Raw genomic sequence first — 25,250 nt, 5'->3', positions numbered from 1 at the left:
TCTGGAGATCCCTAAGGCTTTGGAAAAAGAAAAGGGTCTTGCTGATTCAGAAGACTGACTTAAGCAAAACTGTGATGACAGGCTTTGTTGTTCATTACAATGTCATTATCCTAGGAGTGAATTTGGTCCAACATGCCTATTCCACATAGGCTTAATGGGATAATACAAAGCATTAGACCTGTTCCCCTTTGGTTATTTTGATAAGAAGCTGTATCTGCAGTAGCACACAAATACATTGTGTGCCTAAGGAATGCTTACTGGGAAGAAAAGGGCTATCGTTAAAAAAAGTTATTTGCCCTTTTTGGATGTACAGTGTACAGGAAGGCATAATAACCAGCTCATGTTCCTGTTGGGAATGAATGTGGTGGTGGTGGAGCGCTTTACCGGGCAGTACTCCTGGAGTCTGCCCGTCCTGCCCCCTCCGTGCTACGTGATGGGCGAGTGGATGGGGCTCAGCAGCACACACAGCCTTGCCCTTCTCTTCACCGCCTCTTCCTTCAGGCAGAGCATTTTAAGCCTTTCCTGAGGAGCTGCTCTTGAAGGATATTTGTAGATATTTCATCAAGGCATCTTTTAATTTATCCTTTTTCTGTTTGGTTTTCTCTTCAAACTTAGTATTTACCTCAGCTCTTGATATGTCCAGTATTTTTTTTTTTTTTTTTTTTTTCTCCACAGAGTGTTCTTGCTGACTAAGGATTTGCCTCAGATTCACGCCTTTTCATTTTGGGCAGTTGGCCTCTTTCATCAACTCATTCTTTCTGCCTTTTCTTCTCTATTTTCAGCTCTGGCCCTCTGAAAATGGAGGATAAAAGCAGCAACATAGGGAGAAGCAAGTTACACCTTCCTTGTTATGGATTTATTTGTGTCTGATGAACCCACTTGTTGCCTCACCTGTCTATCTGTGCTCCGGAAGCCTGTGCCATGTGCTCACACACCATACTTTTAGAGAAGGCCAAACATGCAGGTCCTTCTACCACTTGGTTACTTGCTGGCTGCTGTGCTGAGCCTGACTTGGGTCGCTGTGTTCCTTGAAGCCTGGCTTTACCTTCTGATTTGGTGGCTGTAGTGCTTCCCCTGCTTCATCTTGTTTAAAAACGAATTGAATTTGGGTATTGATGACCTGAACTATCCATGTAAAACACTTGAAAGCAAGCAAATGCTAAGCTGTAAGATATTATACTCCTACTATAGTGTCTTTGTGTGTTGCTGTCCTCTGGGGCAGAGCCTTCTGGGGAGCTCCCGACTGCCTTTAGAAGACAAAGGGACATGTCGCTGATATTCCATGGCCTGTAACGCAGTACTTTAATTATGCTCCCAGCAATTAAGTGGTATCAGAGTTGGTAAGTAAGTAATCAGAGTAAGTGCAGAGGCTGAATTTGCAGCACGCTCATGCAAGGAGTCAGGAATTATTAATAAAGATACTACTATGTTTTAGAGTTCGTTTTGTTTTTCTGTCTGGTTTGTGTTTTCTAACATGGAAAGAAGCCTTAAAATGTACAAAACCCTTGTGGTCTCATCCTGGGCAAGGGCAGCCTGTTTCTTAATTCTGTTCTCATGATAATTGAGAACAGGAGGTGTTTTGTGGTTACCCTGTTACTTAGTTGTTCGATGCTTCCTATTTAATTGGATTTTGCATCTTAAGTCTGAGAAACTTTTATTTCTTCATTGTGTGATCCAGGTCTTTGGTGTTTGGTGAGAGGATCACTGCAGGCAACAGAAATTCTGTTTTCACCTCCTGTGAAATTCTCATCAGCTTTTTTCTGAGAGAAGCTACAGAGTCACAGTTTTCCTTTCCCTTCCTTGAATTGGTTAAGGAAAAGTTGACAAGCAGCCAAAATCAATGAACGTGCAAATACTCAGCAGTATAACGTGGTAATGAAGCAGTGGGACTTACTGAGGCAGTGTGTTGCAAGGAAGGGTTGTTAGAAATAAAACCTCTTCTTTTTTGGGGCTGTTGTTAGCCCAGGGTCAAACAGCAATGCTGAAGGTCTGTTTCCAGCACTGCTGCTGTGGAGAAGAGCACTGGGAGCTGGAGCTGTGCGAGGTATCTAGTGGCTAAAATCCTTTCTGGACTGTCACTCCATGGTCCACAAAAGCAGAGAGAAGCATGTCTGTTCCTGAGAACAGGGAAGACTGCACAGAAAATATCTAAGCTTAGTGGGCTTTCTAGGGCATAATAAAAGTGAAGGTCCGTACATCAGGACCAAAGTTTGCACACCACGGGGTGGAGCAGGCTGGCTGGTAGTGCTGTGGTGGAGCTGATATATTATACCCCAGCCTCCAACATGCGATGAAACATCTGAGGAATAAAACCCTGAAATTTGAATGGAAACAACGTGCCAGTGACAAAGGGCTGTTCCCGGGATGGTCAGTTTGCTCACAGGATGCAGACAACACACTTGCTGTGCCGTAGCCTCTTTTCCTGGGAGCATGTGATAGCAGCATTGTGCTTGTGAAACCCTGACGTTCAATCTTGGGCAGTTACAGAATCTCCTGGGGAGACCGTGTGAAGTTTTACGGTGCAGGTGCTTCAGATTCAGTTCCAACAGTTAAGGAAGATTAATTCTTATTCCTCCACTACGGCAGATAACTAATGATATGAGTCTTTTTACTCCTATCAGTGAGAACAGCGTGTGTGTGGACATTGTCTTAAAACTACCACTGCAGGGCTGAGTACATGAAATCGAGACAGTGGGCTCGTAAGATCAATTACTGTACCTCAAATACAGGGTAGTAACTGAAAGCATGAGGGCAGTTGCTTTTTTAAACTATCAAACTTGACCACAAGCACCTAGACCATGTGCTGTTAAAAGAATGTGTGGGGGGAGAGGGTAGGAATTTGCTGCCTGAATTCAGAAGCCTCCTCCAGAGGCACGCACTGAAAATACTGTTGTGAAGAACATAGAGCAGTGTTTTTCCCCGTGGGATTCTAAACATACTCAATACAGAGATTACAGAAGGGATGAAATAAAATTCCATGGGAATTTCCTGGACTCTGTTCCTCACATAACTTGGAACGTGGCAAATGGTTTCCAGGTCCTTTGCTGTGTTCAAAATTTTACATAGACTGAGTCTAATGAAGGACACTCCATGGTGTGAGTGATAGGAAACTGGAGCCCAAATGTGCTGGTATTACCAGTTCCTTGTGCTGGAGAATAAAAGTAATGCTCATCTTGAGCAGTTGCTTAATAATGTCTTCCTCATGCTTCCATTCCTATGTAGATTGTATATAATTTATTTACCCTTTTTCTAGCCATGTCTCTGTTAGTCTGCAAGTCTCCGTTTTCCCTTTCTACTACATCCCAGCCCTAAGGTTACCCAGTTTCTTCACACCCTTTTCATTCCACTGTCATTCCTGCTTCTTGTCTTTATATCTGCCCTTTAGCTCCTTTCTCAGTCTTTACTTTCAAGTCCTCTCTCAAAGGGCCTATTGCAAAAAGCATAGTTCATCAACTGCTTCTGTCATACTGGGGGGTGTCCTTATTTGTCAGTTTAACAGAAATGCATGTGGATTTGAAATAATTCTTAGATCTGCATTTTGCAAATGGATTATTGATAGCAATGCTTAAGGTTGCTCTCAGTGGTTTATAATGGGTTAAAGCATGCCCTTCACTTGTTATCTCTGCTTAAAATTTGCAATAAGCACCTTGGAAAATGTGTGAAATTAGAATCTGATTCTCTGAAGCATTCAAAAACCATAGCCTGATAACAAAATTCTTGCTAAAACCAGTGTTCTTCGTTGTGACCTTGGCTAGGACAGCTCTAAAAGAGCAACACCAGCTTCTCCGAGGTGCTTGTGGTGGTGTGAGATATGGCAGCTACTCAGGGTTAAATCACTGAAGGGAGGAATGGGCAGTCAGGATTTCATGGTGCTGATGTTCAGCTCCTGATGCCACATGGGCTTGAGCAAATGACTTAAATGCTTATAACTTGTGCTCTCCTTTTGTAAAACAAGGTGTTTGCCATCTCAGCTTTGGCATCTGTGCAGGTCACCCTTTATAAATTGCTCTGAAGCGCTTACATGGAAGAGAAGTATAGACCATTACCACTAGGGAGTGTTTGGGGTTTTAGGAGGGTATTGTTATCTCTAAATGTATATGGATTTATGCTCTCATGTCATGGGTTGGTTGTGTCTGGGGAATATGCTTGAAACCTGATATCCAGCCCAATTATTATGATAAAGTTAACTCTTCATTCTGCTGTGCAGTGGCTGAGGAATAGCTGCTGGTAACCCTGTGTGTGCTGTCTGGGTACAGTGCCAAGACGTAATCAACATTTTTGCAGGGGCTGCTGAGATTTGAGAGTATTTGAGAGAACAGCCTTGTCTGTTCAAGGCAGCAAAGAGCCCACGTAAGCAAACGCAGTAGTCCCTAGCCAGTTCTGGGCAGTGCCAGCCCTGGTGTCTTCTCCCACCATAGTGCAGAGATGCTACAGGAGAGGGGCTCTGGAAGCCAACAGGTTCCTGAGTAGCTGCTTCTGAAACTGAGTCTGTAGGATGTCCAGGTCCTCATCAGCTGGAGAGTGTGCTTGTGCTTTCCTGGTGTCATGGAAAGGTTAACGGCTGGAAGCGTGATGTGTGATCTGGTGGAGCTGACGTGGGTCCAGCACTGTACTTGGGCAGGTGAGCAGCCTTGGTGGTGTGGAGAGAAGTGGTCAGCAGTGCTGGGCTCCGCCTGGTCTTGGCCGGGATCCCCATCTCCAGCTTGGTGTCCGGCAGTGCTGTATGGAGCCCCTCTGGCACAGATTGGGTCCTTCTGCACTCAGTTTTCACCAGTTCCTAATTTCTACTTACACAAGATAAGAGTGAGGATTTTTTGCAATTACTGTTTTTTCTTTTTCTCTCCTCCTGCTATGGGCAGCATCCATGAAATTTGTGTTTCATTTCTGATTGCTTGCTCAAGGTACTGAAATGGCCTGTAAGAAATCTGCTTTCCTTTTCTATAGCAAGACAGGTCTTGAAGAATATGCGCTGCTAAAAGCATCCCATTCCTCATCCTGATGTTGCTGTAAAGAGTATCAGGAAATGGAACTGAAATATGAAAGAAACTTGAAAAATGCTTCTTCCCTTCTGTTACGTGGAAGAGTGAAGCTTACTGTCCAGCATCTGCAGGCTGTCAGTGGCTAATAACAGCTGAGGAAGCAAGATTTCTGTAGTATGGAAGTATCAAAATGCTACAAAGCAGGCTGAATCTGTTTTATGTCATGGAAAAAAAACAAAACCCCTGAATACTTGAAATGTCCTTCCTTCAGTACCCTTTCTTCAAAGTAATCCCTTCGTACAGCAGGACAAATCTGTCTCTTGACATTTGGAAGGGCAGAAAGTTAGCAGCCCTGAGGTTAATCCTCATGACCTTTGCATCAGTCAGCCTGCAGTCTTCACCCTCCTTCACATGTGGCTAGCTGACTGCTGGGGTAGGTGCATATCAGAGGAAGGGAAGCTATTCAATGACCTGTAATGTGGTTTTGTGTGTATAGGTAGATATCTGTATCTCAGTGCACTGTGGAGTTGTAATTTTTCTTTATTATATCCCTTTTTGAAGCTCACATTGATGTATGGGGGCTTCAGAGCTTCTGATTATTCATATAGGTGTTTGGAGAGGTTGCCTGTGTCCTGCGTGTTTGTGCTCTTGTCGTGAGTAGAGCATCCATTGCCAAGCGTAGATAAATCAGACCTAACTCTGAAGTTCAGTGACAGCCACACAGTTAGGCTCCTGGATTCCCTGTGTCTTCCAAAAAGCAAATTTGATTTCAGGGCAATATCCAGGAACTAAAATAACAGAGAAGAGTCTAAACTCTCTTATCCTTAAAGATAAAATTGCACCTTTGACTTGGTGTTTTACTTTTTGTGCTGTTTTGTAGAGGCTGAAGGTGAAAGAAGAGCAATGTGTGCTCTTCCTTGGAAAAGGTGATGACAGCTTATGTTTGGATACTGAATTTGAGTCTTATCCAGATCAGCCCTAGAGTACATTATTTGAACAAACAAAACCCAACTCCTAAAAATAAGATGGTGAGCTCTGAGTGTTTGCTTTTGTGGAGAAAACCTCATGAGACAGCTGTGAACTCGTACTGAAGGTTTCAGACTCTCTGTTTGCAAATGGATGGTAATAGACTGCAGCGTAATTGCTCCTAAGAGGTTTTGCTTTGATTTCTTCAGGGACGGACCATCTTATGTATTGCCCGAGAGCTCAGCCATATTAATCGTGTTTATGCATCCGTTCAAAATTCTGCCTCAAAGTGCAGTTGTCTTAAACACAGACAGAGCCATGTGACTGTTATCAGATCTGAATGCTAATTGCTTGGTGAGTTGTGTAGTAGTTAGGTCATCACATGCACATAAAAGCCGTTTTCATATGGCTTGGCACCCACGTAATGCTTAACGATCTGATTTTTCCTTTTCCCATATGTAGCACCTATGTAATTGCTCATTTGCTCCTATTTGCCATGGAGGGTGAAGATTTTAATGGCTTCTATTAAATCTTCCAAGCAGTGGGAGCTTGGGAGCCATCTATGTCAAAGTTATGACTTTAAAAAAATAAAAATTAATTGCAGGTGGTTTATTTGGACTATCCTGTCTTGATCTCCAGTCTTCAACCCACCAAACTCATTTATTCACAACAGTACTTTGATATACAGATGAAATTAAACAAGGAGATGGTGGGGTTGTGGTTTAACTCTTGTTACTAGTTTTGCACCTCTTTTTATCAGCTGAAAAAGCATGTGCTGTGTTAGAGCTGCAAGTTTGAGGGAACGCTTTCCACATACCAGTTGTAATGCTCTGCTGGCAAGTTTCTGTGCTTTCAGGAAGATGGTAAAGCTCTTGCATTCCTGTGATTTTTAGGAATCTCTGTCTAACCTTATTTGGTTTCGTGTTAAGAAAGAGGAGACTAGAGAAGTTGTAAGTCACAGTAAAATTCTTTAAAATGTTATGCTTTTGTCTCATTTCTGCAGCTTCCAGACATGCTCAAAATGGGTTCTTCCAAGACTTCAGAAATAAGTCTCAAAGGGGTGAGGGAAGGGGTATGTTTGTGGCAGGTTTGGTTGGTTTTTTTGGTTTTTTTTTTCCTCCCAATAAATTATCTTTCTTTGCAGATAGTTTGAATTGTTTCCTGGCTCAGAGTAAGAGACAAGATTTTGCTTGGCATCCCCAAGCAGAGAGTAATGGGGGGTGGGGGGGTGGGTACAGTTTACTATTCAGCCTCTCTTTCCTTCCTCCTCCTGGCAGGTGGGATCAGAAGAGAAAAACCCTTGGTGCATTTTCTGATTTACCTCCGGCTTAATTTTGTGGGGTTTTTTCCTTCCCTCCACTGGCTTATTCATGTATCCCTTAACACTCCAGGACTAGGTAGACCTGACAGCCCTCCTGGAAGAGCTGAAGAATTTTTGCTCAATTAACTTCTGTGTCAGGCACAAAACCCTCTGTTTAAAGCTTACTCTGAAGGCAGTATATAAAGCAGAAACAAGATCAGTGCTAAAAGGACATTGTATTTGGATTTTCTTGCAGGAAGGTAGTTTCACTGGGGTTGTAATAAATAGGAGTTGCTTTTTCTGCTGAATATGCCTGCATAGCACTGAGTGCACAGGGTTAACGCGCAGTCTATAGCTTGGCAAGGCTAAAGGGAAAATGGCTCCTTGACTCTGACTTAACAAAATAGTAGGAATCTGAGAGCAAAGATAAGTGGGAGTATGAAACGAAGCTGTTGCTAATGGAGGGGCAGAAAGGAAGAATTCAGGTCTCTGGATCGATACATGTGTATCTGGGGATAATTTTAAAAATGGGCAGTGGAAAGGAGAAAGCTTTCTTCAGGGCAGGTGCTAGGAAAGATCCTGTTGGTAGTTGGATGTTAGGATGATAACCCAGTAACATGGGATTATTTCCCTTATTTCACTTAGAAATGGGGCTCTTTTAATGTTGTCCAGATCAGAAACTTCCTTGGAAGTGCACAAGTAGTACAGCAGGAGCAGAAGTATCGTTGTCTGTTTTCTGTTATCTCTTTGAGCTGACAGATCATCACTGTAATTATTCTGGCAAATTTATAATACTGGGAAGTTTTATGGTCAGGAAAGCTGGGAAATAATGTTATTGGAAAGATACAAGTACAATTAGATTTCAAAGTGATGTTTGTATGGATCGTTGCAGCTGCAAAAGATTGAAGGTATCAAATGAGATAATACTGCTTGCAACTTGTAGAAGATTTGCTTGATTTCTAAGTCAGTGACTGTGCCACTCAACATCAGGATCAGCAACAAAACACATACCAAAAAATGCTGGTTCTTACATAAAGAAGTGTCTCTTTATCTCACATTTCCAGGTGCCTCTCTGTATAGTCCTTCATTTAAATAACATAATTTCCCCCTGCCCTAATACAATGAGCACCTCCAGAATAAATGAGCACCTCCTCTGAGAACCACCAGCACAAAAGATGTTATTCAGAAAACAGTCCTGTCTCAGATGCAGCTGTATCCATTGGTCTGAGACCTGCCGACCCAGTAACCAGCCCCAGTTTGAGGATCCTGGTCCTGGAAGCGCAGGTGAGCCCGCGTGCCAGACCAGGTGGGGTTTAGGAACGTGCTGTCCGTTCCTGTGGGCAAGTTGCTCAGGCACCTTCAGTTTATTTCTAGTGCTTTCAAAGCAGCACTGGGGTAATGGTTGCCCAACGCTCCGCTTTTGCACATCTCTACAATGAATATAGTAAATACATATTCATCTGCGTTCACCCTAAACTTGGGTGACCTAACAACTGCTTATAACATGCTTTGAATCAAAGCTGTTGTGTGAAGGGAAAGCTTTTTTTATTTGTATAGCTTTGCTTTTTCAGGAGTTTTAAGGTTATGAGGATGCCTTAATTCAGGTTTGTTAGGCTCTAGTGGAGCTTGGTAAAGTCCCCTTGGCAATTTCTCTGTTTTTCTACCTACTTTGCCAGTTAACTACATCAGGAAGGTGGTGCAGCAAGGCGTGTGTCCCGCTCCAGGAAGGTTAGAGACGCAATAGAGCTCTGCAGCAGCCATGACCTTAATCCTGTTTTTAACCAAAGGAAATAGCATCTCTTCAGTGCATTCAGAGGCATCTCCTTCATCCTGATGAGTCAATTAGGAGAAGAGAGGGGTGCTGGGGATGCTGAATGCCTGAGCTGTATTTTCTTTTCCTTTCTGAAGCTGAAGTGGACTTTGGAGGTGTGCAGCGTGATCAAGCTGCAGCCTTGCCTTGCTGCTCCCTTAGTCACAGCCTGAAAAATGAGTATCCCCTCTCTCTGTGCTGATGATATATTTATTCATTCTAATGCTGATATGTTTAAATGTGGCTTGTAGAGAAAATACTGGTGTACAGGCTCTGGTTTTGTATTAATTGTACTTTGTTCAGCCCCCTGGCCTGAGCACAGAGAACAGCCTGTATTTCTGCTGCCACTTTAATTTGAAATGTCCTGCTGCATTTGCTCGCTTCTTCCTGAGAGTCATATCTAATCTGAGCTCTGGCAGGCACGTGTGGAGCTGACACATGCACATCTCGCAGAAGAATTTTTCTTTTATCAGTTGTGCTCTGGCCTTCATGCATTACAGTCACATGCCAGTGGCATTTCCCTGGGGGATGAAAGCAAGGGCTTGTTTCAGGAGCGGGAATTTTCCTGCAAGACCTTCTGCTGGAAGGACTGTGCTCTCTGCTCGCTGGGCTGTGTTGTTTCACGAATCATGTCTTCAACCTCATGACTTCTCTTCCTGCTTCATGGTCATTTGTGACCATTAGTAGTAAAGAAGAAATAGTGATTGGGTTTTATGGAGTACAGCACTGCTTTTGGAGGCTTTTTAAGCATATTGAACATGAGTTTGGTAAGTAGTACAGTAAGCAGCTGATGCACAGGGCAGCCTGTGACTTGCCTTGCTCAGATCAGGTTGTGAGGCAATGGCAGGGTGAAAATGGAGCATGGCTCTTATTTCCAGTTCCTCCTTGAACTGGTTGGTGCCATTTCTGCTCTCTCTGCAAAGAGTACTAATTATCCAGACCTGTCCCAGGGAGTGATACACAATAGAAAAGAGTGTTTGTTAATATAAAGACTGTACTTCTTGGGCAAATCTGCGGGTTCTGGTGAAAATGATTTGAAAGTAAACTTCTAGGTCATTTGTCCTTGGTGCCAGGAGTCCTTGTCACTGTCATGGGGTCAGGCGTTAATCCTGGCAGGGGAAATGCTCCATCCAGCTGCACCTCAGGCAGCTTTAAGGCAAAGGACAGCTGCATATGCAGCTCCAGCAATGTACTGTGCATCCCCTAGCTGAGATGCTCCTTCCCTGTGTCTAGAGGGGCTCTCCCCTGTTCCTTTTTTCCTCCAGAGTAAGTGACATTCAGCTCTGTGTCAGCCAGGTAACAAGATTTTCCCTGTCCTTTCCTCCCCTCTGTGCGAGTGCTCTGGCACAAGCAATCTTCCTTAGTACTCCTCTTGCCAGACACTTGCATTTTCACATGTTGCCCTAAAACAGGACAGGTCCCCTGTGATATTGTGCCTGGTATTACAAGGAGTGCACAATCCCTGCTTTTTTCTGCACTGGTATTCTGACTGCTAACAGGGACCTAGCTTCTGGCTTCAAGGGGGGCTTTGGGTTTTTTTTTCCCTCTTTAGTTGTAGCATGAGAGCTGCCCACACCAGCTATCCGTGATGCACTAGCAAGTTGTCAGGGAGCGGGCTGCGTGCTGCCTGGCACGGCGCCGGCTCCAGCACACAGCTTCCCTTGGCAGCCTGCCCGTGTTTACGTACGCCGGGAGCTGCCAAGAAGTGGCCAAGAGAGAACCAACTGTGAGGAGTTGCTGAAAAGTTTCACGTAGTAGTGTTGCTGGGGTAATGATGGCTTAAAGCTATAGGGAGGGGAAAAAGACCATTTATATCTTTCAGAAGGCTGGGTGGTACGTGGAGAAATGGGGTGGGTTCAGGCACATTTACCTTTCTTCAAGATTTTAGTTTGCACAAATACATTTGTTCACGTATGCTTCTGCTCAGGATGCTGGGAACGGAAGAATCAGCTTTGTAGTCATGTATAAATGAAACATAACTTAGTATGGCAGTTTATAGGAGATCCCTTTCCAAGCAAGAAAAGTACTTTCATTCCCATCTTGCAGGTCAGTGCTTTGAAATTGATGCATCTGTTGGAGATATGTGGCTGTTACGCATTTGGCTGGATATTGGCAAGGACTCTGCAGATGCATGACACAAAGGAACCACTGTGGATATTCTATTGGCAAACATGCCAATAGAAGTAATAATAATCTTTTGTTATTCGTTCAAGGGCATCATACAGCAAAGTAAAAACAAATCCAGAGTGATCACATCAAATCCCTTGTATTTTATGGGCGCATGAATGCACGAACCAGGAGATCCAGTTTCAGAAGAGCTTAAAGGGAGAGAATCCAGTCCTGGCCAGTTTAAAATTGCCCTCCAAGCAGGAAATGCTTTCCAGTACTTAACATGTCTTAACAAATCCACATGATGTAGGCTTTCTCCAGAAAGCAGGCTGGTTAGTGTAAGGTCTGTTCCTCAGCGAAACATCAGTATCAGCTAGTGACTTACACTCAGGGATAAGGCAGTAGTAAGTGCCCCAGGCACAAGAAGCAGATTGCAAAAATAGCTGCAATCTAAAAGCCTCAAAACAATGGGCTCCTCTGGCAGGAATAAAAATACAATTCTTTTAACTTAGGGCATCTTATGAGAAGAAGCAATAGTAAAGCGGGAGGAGAATTTGGAGAGGAAAGCTAAATCAACCATTTTCTGCTCTTGAATTACACTGGTGCAGATCTGTCATTGAAGTCATTTACAGCAGTATAACCGAGAACCTGTCTCAAAGCATTTCAGCAGCTGGAGGGGATTTATTTAGATGGAAAGAATGTGTTCAGCATAGCTTGGCCAAATGACACCTATGGTGGGCTTGGCAGCTGTTAACAAGTATTTATAGGATGTAAACAGCAAGGGGAAAGAGGACGGAAATAGAGTAAACCGTGGAGGGACAGAAAAATGGGATGAAAATAGGAAAAGGAAGATTTTTACTGCTCTATGGCTTAAGACTGCAGAGCATCCATCCAGGTGGAATGAACTAATTGACACGCTTGGTATGAACTGGACAAAGCGTTTGAAAGCAGAGGCTGTAATTTTGTATTGATAGGAGGGCAATCAGCCTCCGCTGGCAATATCTGTTTCTGAAATGGTGCTAGAATGGACAAGGATCCTTCTCCCATTAGGGGTTCTCTGTTTATAAGATTGAATCAGATGTTCCACCTCTGCTTTCTCATTTCTGATAGCAGGTAGTATTGATTGCTTCAGAAATGAGTACTTGCAACAACTAGCTGTTTCTGAGCTTCCTGAACACAAGGTTGCACCTCAGATTTTTCATGTTTAGTAGCCACTGACAGCCTGGTACCTTTGATTCATCCAGTCCGCATTTAAATTCATTTGTGATTTGATCCCTTCAGTATGTGGTAACAGTGGTTTCCCCAATATGTGCCTTACATACACGTGTCTGCATGTAAAGTTTTTCTTTACATTAAACTTTCTGCATGGTGATATCATTGGCTGGCCCTGCATGTCTCCCATCAGTCATGATCTTCCCCAAGTTGGAGATTCGAGTCTAGTTTCTTATGTGCTCATGTGAAGTCCTTTCTATATTCTGGTCACCTTTTGGGCTTCTCTGTCATTTTCTCCTTCTGCTATTTTATTTTTTTTTTTAGGGAGAAGTCTGAACTTTCTGCAGTTTTCAACATGCTGGTCCATCCTGGATGTATGTTCTTATATTTTCAGTTTTATTCTGTTTTCTTTGATTTGCCTTTTGAATTTGCACTGAACACTAGGTTAACATTTTTCAGAGAATATCCACAGTGATTCCAAAATCTCTGTGTGATTGCTGTAGGGGAATTGATACTTTTGTTTTCCTCTTGTCCCATCACATTGAGGTTTATCTGTTGTTTATCGCTTGACTTCGTCATTGCTCTGAGGTCCTTCTGCACTTCTTGAAATCGAGGAAGGTTGTAGATTCACTATCCTGAAGGAATTTGTATCATCCTTAAACACTGCCTTCTCATCTGCCTCTTTCCTGGGTCTCTGTGCTGAATGAAACTCCTGCCTTCTCATCACTGTTTGTCTCTTCTTACTCTTTGTTTTCCATCTTCAAATTCATTATTAATCCATGTGGTGACCCATCCCGTGATCCCAGGCTGGCTGAGTTTCTTTGAAGAATCACTGCAAAAGACTCTTGTGGAAAGGTTTCTGAAATACATCTTTGGAAGAGCCAAAGCTTGGGTGCTTTGGAAGAACCCTAGTAGATTTTTTTAATGTATCACTTCCTTAAAGCCATGTTGACTTTTCCCTTGCATATCCCCTGGATTGATTCTTGGCTGTTTTTGGATTGCTGTCTTTTGTACTGAAGTCTGCCTGGGTGATCTGTACTTTCTAGGATCCTCAGGGAGTCTGTTTGAAGATTTCCACATTTATGACATCTTTTTCTGGCATTGAAGCTTGTTTAGCAAGAGGTTGACAGTTCAGCTAGTGCATACTCAGGTTCTGTTAGAAGGTGATATTCATGTCTTTATGCTCTTTCAATGGCTATTTGTCTGATAATGTCTTTTTTTTTTTTTCCTTTTCTTGGCACAGAGGATGCTCCCAAGTGGGAGTTATCAGAGCGCTGATTGAAGCTGGCATCCCCGTAGATATGATCGGAGGAACGTCTATTGGTGCTTTTATGAGTGCCTTGTATGCTGAAGAACGCAGCTACAATCAGATGAGGATCAAAGCTAGGCAGTGGGCCATGGTAAGCATTGGAAATGTTGCACTTCTCTCCTCAGATGGAATGCGAGAGCTTAATCGCAAGCCTTAGCAGGCAGCAGCGCACAAGCTGCCACCCAAGGAAAGTGCAGCCATCTGCACTTGGTGTCTGTATGAGGAAAAGGGCCCCTGCCCGGCAGCGAGGGGGTGAGTTGGGAAAGCTGCTCGCTGTCACGCTGGCAGGCGATGCGAGGCCCGAGGAGGCAGGAGTCAAATGCTCTGCACAAATTCTAGTCACACTATGAGCATAGAGTGATGTTTAAGTGTGTTAGCCTGTGTTTATCTTTGTTTTATCTTCTCTTTTTATGTGCTGGAATCTGTTTCCTTTCCAACTCTCAACAAATGTGTTTCTCTTTTGTATAATTTTCTCTCTTTCGTTCTCACATGCTGTCATTTTTCAGTGGAACTGATTGACAGAGGTAATCCTTCTCTAAACTAAATACAAAATGCGTAATTCACGGTGTAGCCTGAGAACTCCAGAGTGGTGATACTCTGATTCAGGAGAAATTTTAAATCTTAAATATTTAATACAAACAAAACCATATTTTCATAGTTAAACCAAGGTTTTGGAAGGTTGTTTTAAACAGTAACTTCTGTGGGTGAATTTATTTATTGATAAGATGTTGTGGAAAAATTGTACTAGCACCAGATCACACTGGTTCAAATTGACTGAAGGTGAAAATTAGTATTGTTTCTCAAGTTTGCTAGTTACAACTTTGTATTGTTAATATGGAAACTACATTTTCGTGTTGGTTTTCTTATTGAAAGAGGAGCAACACGGGGAATTTTCTAAATTGATTAAGCTTAGATCTTGAGTCTGCTTAGATCTTTAGTCTGCTTAGATCTTGAGTGTTAGGGAGAAATAAGAGTCTAGTTGGCACAAGTATACTGCTTACCTTTCCCAAGTGTCTTCTAACCTGCCATGGCTTTGAGATGAATCTGCTGTATCTTGCTAAGACACCACTTACTGTGCAAGCATGTCAGTCTGGGACGTTAAAATACATATTGAGGCTTCAGCATGTTTGTGCTGTCCTGGCGGGCAGAGGACCGTGGGACTCTTTTACCTACTGTCACTGTTCACTAGAAGAATGTGGATTTTGTGCTTTTTATTTAAGGACTGCCTGTGCCTGTCTGGGCTGGGAAGCACCCAAAATAAACTGTTTATGATACAGAGCAGTTTGCTGGGATGGTGGCGGTGGAGGAGGGTTGAGATTAAGGACATAAAACCAACTGTACTGAAACATGTCAGATATCCACCTTGCAGTCTTTATCTCCCACGTTGGTCGTTACCAAATGCTTACAGGACAGCATCTGAGCAGGGTGGGCATGTCGTGATACCTCCCTGCGGTGTTTTCCTAGCCTCCAGCAATCTGTGGCTCACTGCTCCCTCTCCCTTTCTCTTGGTCAGGCTGGAGTGATGGAATTTTCCGCGATGCATTTGTCCAGAGGATTATCTCCTCTTGTTTAACTGGTCAGATCTCTTCTGCGCAGGGGGTGATGCAGAGCTGGAAATGCTGTTTTCTGGACTTCCTGAGGCTGTGCTCTCATTTAAGCCAGCTTCATTTATAGCATTATAGCTCTTGAGCTTGCCAGCCTAATCTGAAATCACGCTGGCTTTTTACTAGGAATAGTTAAAGATGAAATGAAGAAATTTAATCTATTGATAAACTTTTGAACACAAATTGCAAAGCTCAGAGAATGTTTCACAAAGGAAAAGGCAGGTTTTGGCCCAGCCTTAGGCTGTTTCAGGTGTTGGTACCTTGAAATCTGTAAATAGCTGAGGGAGAGGTTAATGACCTCTGTTAGAGCAAACATTTCATCTTATTAATGAAGAATAGATTTTCTTGAACTTTTTCATTAGTGTTCTGATAAGCTGGCCAGGTCTACATCCAAACCAGAAATTGTTCAAGGGTTGAGAAGGAAAAAAGGCCGCTCTGCTTGAAGCCCTTTTCACTGGTAACAACATAGTCCAGCAAAATGATTGCATTATAAATTGAAGAAAGCCATGAAAACCCTCTCTCCAAGATCAGATCACAGCTAATCTACAAAGTAGCTTGAAGGACTATAAGTCTTTTTAACAGTGGCTATTCTGAGTTGTTTTCTCCTGTACTGTGTTGCAGCAATTGTAGACTGAGCAAGGAGAGGGGCTCTTTTCACTGAGCACTAGCTCTGTGTAGCTCTGCAGGGAGATTTGTTGGGGATTCAGAGAAGATCCACCCAAAGGGACTGAGTGTGAGGTGACAAACCCAGTAGTTAAGCCCCAAATTCCCAGTGTCCAAAAGTTACAGGATCATTCCTGCTGCCCGCCAGAGCAGCGTCGCTGCCGGTGAGGACCGCTGCGGGAGGCGACTGCTGCGCAAGAGATGCTCTGGGGAGTGTCCTTCGTTAAGCCAACGTTATGCAAAAAGGCTTGAGCACTCCCTGCTAACAGAAGCTGCTGATTCTGCTCCTCTCAAGCCTGTGAGCTTTTGCTCTGAAGGTTATTGCTGAGTGCTCTTTGTGCAAAACCTTGCAGCCTGGCATTTTTAGCCTGTGGGGTTTTTTTTGAAGTGTCTTCATTGTGATGGATTAGATAACTCTGATACTTGTTTTTTTTAATCCATCAAAATGAATGCTGGTTTTGTCCTGCAGTTATTTCTCTTTTTGGTATTTTTAGAAATTGGCTTATCTGTAGTTGTACACTTGGGGCTGGGAGAAGGGATATTTTTAATGGGATGTGTTTTCTGGACCTAATGAAGCAGCAAAGAAATAAATGACTGTTTTTGTCAAAATACAGAGGGGTATGAAAATTACCAGTCAGGCTGGTTACTATATATTGCCTCTGTGTGTATTCTGTACCTGTGTTTAACCAGCAAAACAAACAAAAAAAAAAAGCTTTCATGTTTGCAGGTTGTTGGGTTTTCTTGGGTTTTTAATTGAAAAATTAATATTTCAAAGTATAAATATTCCACAAAGAATGGAATATTCTACCGTTGAAGGGAATATGGTCATAGGAATGTGTAGCTACAAACCTTCCCATAATGAGAATTAAGAATTGCTGGGCAGGATGCTGCAGTCGTTTGCTGTCTGTGATTGCATGACAGCTAAAATAAACGTGGGGGGTTTCTGAGGTTGCAGTCATGAGATTCTGCCTCTCCCTAACGCCATTCTAGTATTCCCGCATTGGGAGATACTGTGGTTTAATGAGCTGATCTGGCCAAAAATTCATCACTTTTTTCTTCCCTGCCATGCTAGCTCCTGGAGCTGCCTGCTGCAAAGGCAGCCGTGCTGGCCTGGGGCAGGGGGGAGGAAGAACCATCAGTCCCAGTTTGGGTCAGATCAAACTGCTGTCAGACTGGATCCTGCTGCTCTTGATCTATTACATCTGTTGTTTTGAGGGGAAAAAAGCTGTTGTCTGCCATACTGGGCTGATGCCTACACCTGTAGCCCGTACGAGCCCAGGCACAGGTTAGGATGGTTGGGAGCACCATGGAGGAGCGCGGCGGCAGCGTGCGCCCGACCGCCTGGCTCAGCAGCAAGGTTAGTTTGTGCTGTGGGCACCACAAATGGCCCTTTTGCTGTGGAAGTGAGGGAGAGCATTGTTAGTAGGTGCAGTGTTTTGTAAATCACTTTGCATCCTACACTGTTTTACTTTGTTCGTCTGCCAGATCTTCCTGTATAACAACAGCTACAAGGACTGATCCCTCCAAACAAACACAAAACCTGAGCTGAGGAGGCAAACATTGCCAAACTATATTGGCATGAAGAGCGATCAGGATGTCATGGGAAAGAGACCTCCTGACCAGAGATCAGCAAAACAAACTGGTCCCAGTCCCACAGGTGAAGGGAGTCTTGGTTACTGTGACTTAGCACTGGTTCAGGCATGGCAAAAGGTAATACAGGCTAAAGCAGCTTTAAAGTGCACAGTGAATCCTAAATAAACAAGAGGTCCACTACAGATTGCACGTTAATGAACATGCACATATTGTCTCTTAAATTGGGTTGATGAGCTGCAGCAGAGAACCTGCCTTGGGTGTCCTCCAGCCTGCTGGTGCTTGAGGACAGCATCGGCCTGCCAAGGTGTACTCGGCTTTTTTAATTGTGTCTTTAAAACTTTATCAACCAGTTTGGAAGGTTTTATTCACTAGGCTTCTCTGCAAAAATTAAAACAGGACAGATTGCTTTGCTTTTCTCTTGTAAGTCAGCTGAAGTGTTCCCTCTGGTTCCCTTGCAGATGGAATTCTGTATTTGAGTTTATTAACAACAGAAGACAAAAATACTGGGTGTGTTTTTGTTAAATCTTAAAAATTTGTTCTATCAGGAGGTACTGGAAAAATCTATTTTCATGAAGTGATAAGTCCTGCTGATTCATATTTACCGCTTCAATCATATTATTTAGGGTGTTGAAATTAACCCTAAATCAAGCATTAGAATTTAGAAAATTCAGATAAAATGTTGCACATAAAATCCAAACATGTCTATTGCTTTGAAGTGCACACTTAAGGCACCAAACTATCCTATTTCTACCCTGTAGCAATCATGCCAGCTAATGATTATGCAGATGGCATGTTAATGTTACAGGATAAGAACATCTGAATCTGATTTTAAACTCACATTTACTTACTTTGCTTCTCTCCTTTACCTGACTCTGAGATGGCTACAGCTTTTTAGATTGATTAACTTTAATTTTCTTGAACTCTTAGATTTCTTAATAGTGTCCTCTTAAATCTGAACTTCCATGATCTGTAATTCCTGCCTTCAGGATAAATATATCCCTATAGTGCTGTTTATCTGAAACTGTGGGCCTGAGTTATGTTTTTATTTCACCTTGAACATTTTTTTCTTTGTGAAGTCCTTTGCTTGTATCATTTAAACTTTATGCATGAACACTGAAAAGCACTAAAGTAAATTCTGGGTGCTATCTGTCATTTTAAAAATTTATTCTGTTCTGCTGTCTTACATGTTTGTTCTTGCAACAAGTTCTCCCATACCCTTGCTCTTTTTTTTTTTTTTTAAATACTCAGAAACACTGAGTATAAAATCCTGGGGTTATCCTGGTTTTTGACACCAGTTTACCACCATTCTGCATCACAAAATTGCCAGAGATTACAATTCATAGGAGTTTTTTTGTCCATCATCGTGTGTTTGCTGTTGTCCATTCATTGTTGAAGTTGCCTTATACTACAGGGTAGCTTTTAAAAATAATTTTAGGATTGGAGGTCTTTTTAAAAAGAAATCTCATTTTGCAGCAGAGCTGTTGAAATGAGAAGTTAATGAAGAATTGCAAAATACCCACACTCTTCTAAGAGTATTGGTAGAGATGCCTTAGGGCTGCACTTCCCATCACTGTGCTGTGGGGAACTGGAACTGCATCATTCTTGGAGATGCTGGTGTTGGTCCTTTGGTTTGTAGAGAAATGTGAAGTGGAGCAGAAGTCGGAAGGCTCTGGCTGCCTTTCCAAAGGGTGATCTTTAACTTAATTTATCTTGAGAACGGTAGGTGGTAGCAGCTATTCTTGGAAGGCTGAGGGAGGCTCTTGGCCATCAGCGTCAGCTAAAAGGGCATCTTCCAGTTATGAGAAATTAAAATATTAAGAAATAATCGTTAATTAGAAGTATTTTGTTCATGAACAAGATTACTGCAAGCATTAATTGCAGGGAAAATGTAGAGGCTCAGCATTAAGATCATTTTCAACAAGGATAGCCTGACGTTTGGTGCTGAGTTTGAAAAATTTTTCTTTGGTATTAAATAAAAGACTTTATGTAAATACTTTTCCCTGATTTAATCATTCTAAGTAATGTCAGAGACCAAATCCCTGTTTTAAGTACAAAACTAATTCTGTTTAACTCTGAAGCTGTGGGAGTAGCATGTCTATAGTTAGGTTGACACACTGTCCTTGCCTCATCAGAACCCAAAATGAAAATGTGAATGAAGGTGATGGGTTCCTAATTGGTTTTGTGCCAAGGCTTTTATGTTCTCCCATGTTTCCTGCTTATATACTTTTTTTAAGACTTTTTTTTGTTTTTTTGTTTATGGGGGTTTTTTATACTTGGACAGATACCAAATATATATTTTAAAGCAGCTGGACAGTGACAATGTAGGCTAATGCTGCTGCTCTTCTTCAAATAATTGCTAGAGTAAAGCGAAGGCTGGATGTTGATCACAGATCCTTTTGTAGACTGCAGGTTTCAAGGCTGTTTCATGCTGTACGTCTCTGCCTGGGTACAATCCCATATTGTCTGTTAGGTTGTTTGCGAAATTATAGACATGTAGGGAGAGAAGATATTTAATCTAATAGAAATACTTAATCCAGTGAAACCCTATTTAATTGCAGATGAGTTAACTGGGTTTTTTGGTCTTCCATTGCATTTTAACTATTAGTCACTGAATTCTGTTAGGATTTATTAGGATTTGAGACCAATAGCATGGTTATGGCACAAATACAGTGGCCATAATGCCATATAGTTTGTGTATTTTCATCATTTTGTCTTGTAGGTTAGTGCATGGATGTAATACACTTGAGGAAAAAAGAGAAAAAGAATCCATGAAAGCTTAATTACAGTATACACATGTTTAGAAGAGACACATTTGACAGTGTGTCATGGTTTCCCAACCCTTTGTGCCCCTTGTTGAGCACCAAAAGGCACTGCTGTGTTTAAGTCCAGCCGGCAGCCAAGCACCACACAGCTGCTTGCTCGCTCCTCCCCTGTCCCAGCGGGATGGGGAGAAGAATCGAGAAAAATGTAAAACTTGTGGGTTGAGACAAGAGTGGTGTAATAATTAAAATAAAATTAAACCCATAATAATAATAAAATAATAGTAGTAATGAAAAGGAATATAATAAAAGAGAAAGAAAAGCCAGGAGAAAACAAGTGATGAGCAATGCAGCTGCTCCCCACCTGCTGACCCGAGCAGCAATCAGCCCCTCCTGGTGAGCTCCCCCAGTTTCTCTACTGACCATGATGTCCTATGGCATGGAATAGTCCTGTGGCTAGTTGAGGTCAGCCCTCCTGGCCGTGGTCCCTCCCAACTCCTTGTGCACCTGCTCGCTGGCACAGCATTGGAAACCAAAAAATCCTTAACTTAGTATAAGTTCTACTTAGCAACAGCTAAAACATCAGTGTGCTAGCAACATTATTCTCACACTGAATCCAAAATGCAGCGCTGTACCAGCTATGAGGAAGATGATGAACTCTGTCCCAGCTGAAGGCAGGACACAGTGCCTGCCCCTGTCTTGTATTACAATAGGTATCTGTAGTGCTTTAAGAAGCCTGATGAGATTTGGTTTATCTAGCCTATGTAGAGTGCCCATAGTAGTATCTAAATGCTGACTCTCAAGCAGCAGGTGAAGAGCACAATAACTCACTTTGAGAATGAAAAATAATGGACATGGATACATAGAAAGTGTTTAAAGCTCTTTAACATGTGACTGACTTAACCCTTGTTGCAGTCCCAGAGAATCACATACGTGTTGTTGTAAGTGCTCACACTGAGGCAGATGAAAGATGTAAGAGTAGAAGAAAAATCAGGTGTGATCCATGAATGAGAAGAAATGTACAATGACAGAGATTCCTATATTACAGATTTATGATTTCCTTTCCATGCCGATGGACCACTGTGGAAAGGATGAAGAGGGAGATAATAGAAAACAGATATTCTTAGTTTAAAAAAAAAAAAACCAAAAAACAACAAACCCCCCCTCCCCCCAAGCATTAAACTGTATTGTTCATGTGCATTTGTTAAGGCAGAAACCTGTGCCTGTGCACACTGTTTTAGGGGAACATTTTGATTTATGTGTAGAAGGGAAGCAATGCAAATGTACATTCTTCCATAGCCTTATTGCAAGCTGGCTACAACTTTAATGCTTTTTGTCTTACATTTATGGCACCAGACAGGGAGTTACTGGTTGTAGTTTTTGTAGTTCTATTGCTGTCCCCTTGACAACTTTTGTACTTACAATAGCAATGCTTCCAACATGTTGGCTGTAGAATCTGGAATGTGATGTCTCTCAGATGGCATATGTTAATGCATACATTAATACAGATTCTTGCATATATTTACCTTTGAAATGCCTTCTTTTAAATTTTATTTTTTAGGTTATGAACTCAGTGTTTAAGACTATTCTAGACTTGACATATCCAATAACCTCTATGTTTTCTGGAGCAGCTTTTAACAACAGCATCAACAACATCTTCAAAGATAAGCAGATAGAGGTAGGTTGCTTATTCACTTTATGTATAGTAAATGATGTCACTGAATTCTGTTGTAGCAGAAGTAACTTTCTTCTATGCTAATATAAGATATGGGGCTGTGGGATGACTGAAGACTGCAAATATGATGTTACATTTAATCTAGGAAGGATCCTATTCTTTCATTTTGGTGGATTTAGAAAGCACGAAGAGTGGATTATTTGTAGCTACTTCTGTTCTGTTTGACAAAGGAAACCCATTGTCTGAGAGCAGAAGTTAAAACTGTGCCACTGAAGTAGAACTGCTGAGACTGTTTTATCATTATTTTTCTGCGCGTAAGGCCTAAGAGCTCCTTAGGGCACACCAGGAGAAGGTCTTGAAGAGGGTAGCAATGGGTTTGGCGCTTTTTTTTTTGTTTTATTTTTGAAGCTCAACTGAGTTTTTATGAACAGCCTGTTGAAAACTGCAATAACACTAAAGTGTATTGTTTCCCACTTTGCATATGGTGACCTTTTTGTAATTGCTAGATGTTGTATGGTCTACCAGAGCTGACAGCCACATTCAGAATTCCACCTATCCTCTATCCCTCAGCAGCAGCAATTTATAAAGCACGTTATCAGTGGTTGTCTTCCTAGATCACCGAGCTTAGAGAGTGTTTGAGTAGTCTTGCAATCTTACCTCATTTGCAGATTTCACCAAATTATTCCTGTGCTTGGAGTTCTTGTGATGAAAGATTATGTAGCAAATTAAAACTATATATACTTTACATATATTTATGAAAAATAATCCAAAACATTTCCTAGTTAAATGCAAGTATGAGAGTAAGTACTTAATCGTCATATGGCTTCAAATAGCACTTTGCTGTGCAGAATGGATAGTGCTGGCAACCAAGGGGGTTTAGAGTGATAAGTCCTCCTGAGACTGGAATTATTTTTGGTTTATTTGGACAGCACCAGCCGTACTCTCATTTCTTTAGTCATGCATATCCCTTCCTGAAGCAGTCCATCTTTGGTTCCAGCAGTGCCTACTAGGAACACATGTGATTATCTGATGACTAAACCAGCTCCTCTCCACTTGCTCTGACGTAGCCGTGGAGCTGCCTCATGCCTCGTCTCAGCGGTGTGAAGCGTTGTCTTCCCTTGGTTTACTTGGTGTGAATTGTGAATGGTACATTGCAGCGTGGGGCTGTAGGGTACTGCTGAGCAGAGCTTTGAGAAGGACTGACAAAATGAAAGAAAATCTCTCCTCTGAACTTAGGTGGCCTCAGCTTCCCCTGCTCTATCTATCACTGCTTTTGATTTCAGCAGTCAATTTATTGTTCTTCCCTTTAAGATGCAGTAGATTCCTTCCTCAGGATTTTTAACAGCTGTAATTTGTGATCTATTCTAACCTCGCAGTCACAGGAAGGTTTTGTCCAAGAGAAATCCAGTTCTAAGGCATTCAACAGTGTCATCTTTGTGCACATGTGCCGAGTGTCATAGGCTAAACCCTTCCATCTGTGCCTGAAGGATTTCCTGGCATTGGAAGACTTCCATCAGATAAATAAGGAGAAATGTGTAGCTCTAAGGAAGAGGCTGTCACCTCTTCATTGCAATTCATGTTATCAGCGCAGGTTAACCAGTCACGTCACTAGACATGGAAACTGAAAGCGACCTGAGTGTAAATGGTGACTTCTAAAGTAACAGAAGCTGAACTAAGAAGCGTGAAGCCTTGAACAAATGTTTTCTTAAAGCATTAGTTCAAAGTGTCCAGACTGGAAACATGCATCTTTTCTCAGTAGTTGGAGTGGCTTTGGAGGGTGGTGGGTAGGGGTGATTTCCAAGTGGAAAATGCATGTTAATTATAGCCTTACAAACATAAGTTGTGTTTGAATGCTTGGCCACAACTGCTCCTTCCCAGGAGGATCCACCGTGATCACAGCAGAACCTGACAACTTCCCGCCCAAGAGGCTGGGGTGGGCACTGGCCCTTGTGTATCTATAAAAGCTTAAAATTAGGAAGCACTGGGCCACGTTCTCATCTTCACTACCCATAGCTGTGAGGTGGCACTCCAGCTCTTCTCACATGTACCCTCATCCCTCTTCCGTATCAGAGCCAGGGAGCAGAAGCACTTATGTTGAACTCTTATTTCTGACATTGAAAGAGAGGTTTCCATTTTCTCTTAAATTTGCTCTCTAACAACCCTTGTAACGTAGGTGTCTCCTCATTCCCAGCAGTGCTGTTTGTGGGGTAGCCCTGGTTACCAGCAACCCCCGTGAATGCTGCTACAGATGTCAGCCAAAGGCACTCTACAAGAGATCAGCCTGTGCAAGTTTCGCCAGGAAAGCATGCAGAAATCCAGGGCAGGGTGCTTGGAAGATATTTCTCAAAAAATATAGTTATTTTCCTTTGAATTTACTCATCCTTCTGGGAGACCACCAGGCTTTAGAATTTTTATTCCCTATACCAGAAGCACAAAATACTCTTGCAAGTCATCTCAGCAGGAGGGTCAGGTGTGAGGAATCAGAAAAGGTTTCTATCAGGTCCTGTTTCAGACTCAAATAATGCTTTGTCTCCAAAATAAATGGAACAATATCTGAGAAATGCATCTTTATTATTGCATGATAAGTCTTTAGTTTCCTTCATGCATGTGTTTGCATGAATATGAAAGGAAGTGTCAGAATTCTTTCCCCATTACCCTGGTTTTGCTTAAAATGTGGTTGATGCAGTGAGATCTGCTATCATCAGAATATCTTTAGCATGGAGAGGCACCCCTAATACTCTTGTAGTCACACTTTATTCATCCGCCTTCCAATGGCATTTATACCAGATGGGTTGTAATACTTGTGCAGCATCTGTTAGTCCTTCCCAATTCCACCATCTTTGCAGAGCTGCTTAAGAGATTAAACTTACTAGAAAAAACCTTCTTCTCAGCAGTTCAGAATTTTGTATTGTGCAGCACAGAGACTTACACCAGAAATAGACTGACCAGAGAGGGAGTGCTTCTCAGCTCATACTGATAGCTGGAGTCCAAACCCTTGTTTGGCTTGAGCTTAAGGCATATCAGAGCTGTGTGAGAGAAGGCTCGGATGCCTTCTCCCATGAACAAAGAGGCTGGCTGGCTGGGAAAGCAAGTTTGCCTCTTCAGCCTTGATTCAGCTTTGCTGATTGACAGAGAACTATCAGCTGTTGTTCTCTGGGCATAAGTTCAATTTATTCAAACAAGTCCTTCTCCCTCCCCTTTGCAGGCTACCCTTTCACTAGACCCCTTGGAGACTTTCCAAAACTATCCTCTCTGACAAACTCCTGTGCAG

At 42.3% G+C, this 25,250-nt stretch overlaps 1 protein-coding gene across 1 annotated transcript in view; it reads left to right on the top strand.

Annotated features, from left to right (window-relative positions):
* PNPLA7 (patatin like phospholipase domain containing 7) overlaps positions 1–25,250 on the top strand; it is a 125,872-nt gene that overhangs the window by 77,642 nt on the left and 22,980 nt on the right. Inside the window, exons 27-28 of the mRNA XM_026860308.1 lie at positions 13,620–13,776; positions 21,866–21,982. Coding sequence (XP_026716109.1) covers positions 13,620–13,776; positions 21,866–21,982 — 274 coding nt within the window. The remainder of the gene's footprint in view (positions 1–13,619; positions 13,777–21,865; positions 21,983–25,250) is intronic.

This window comes from Athene cunicularia (assembly GCF_003259725.1).
Source record: "Athene cunicularia isolate RWA chromosome 17 unlocalized genomic scaffold, athCun1 chr17_part1, whole genome shotgun sequence".
Lineage (NCBI taxonomy): Eukaryota > Metazoa > Chordata > Aves > Strigiformes > Strigidae > Athene > Athene cunicularia.
Note: the sequence above shows the minus strand (reverse complement) of the source record. Positions and strands in the feature narration are given on the sequence as shown.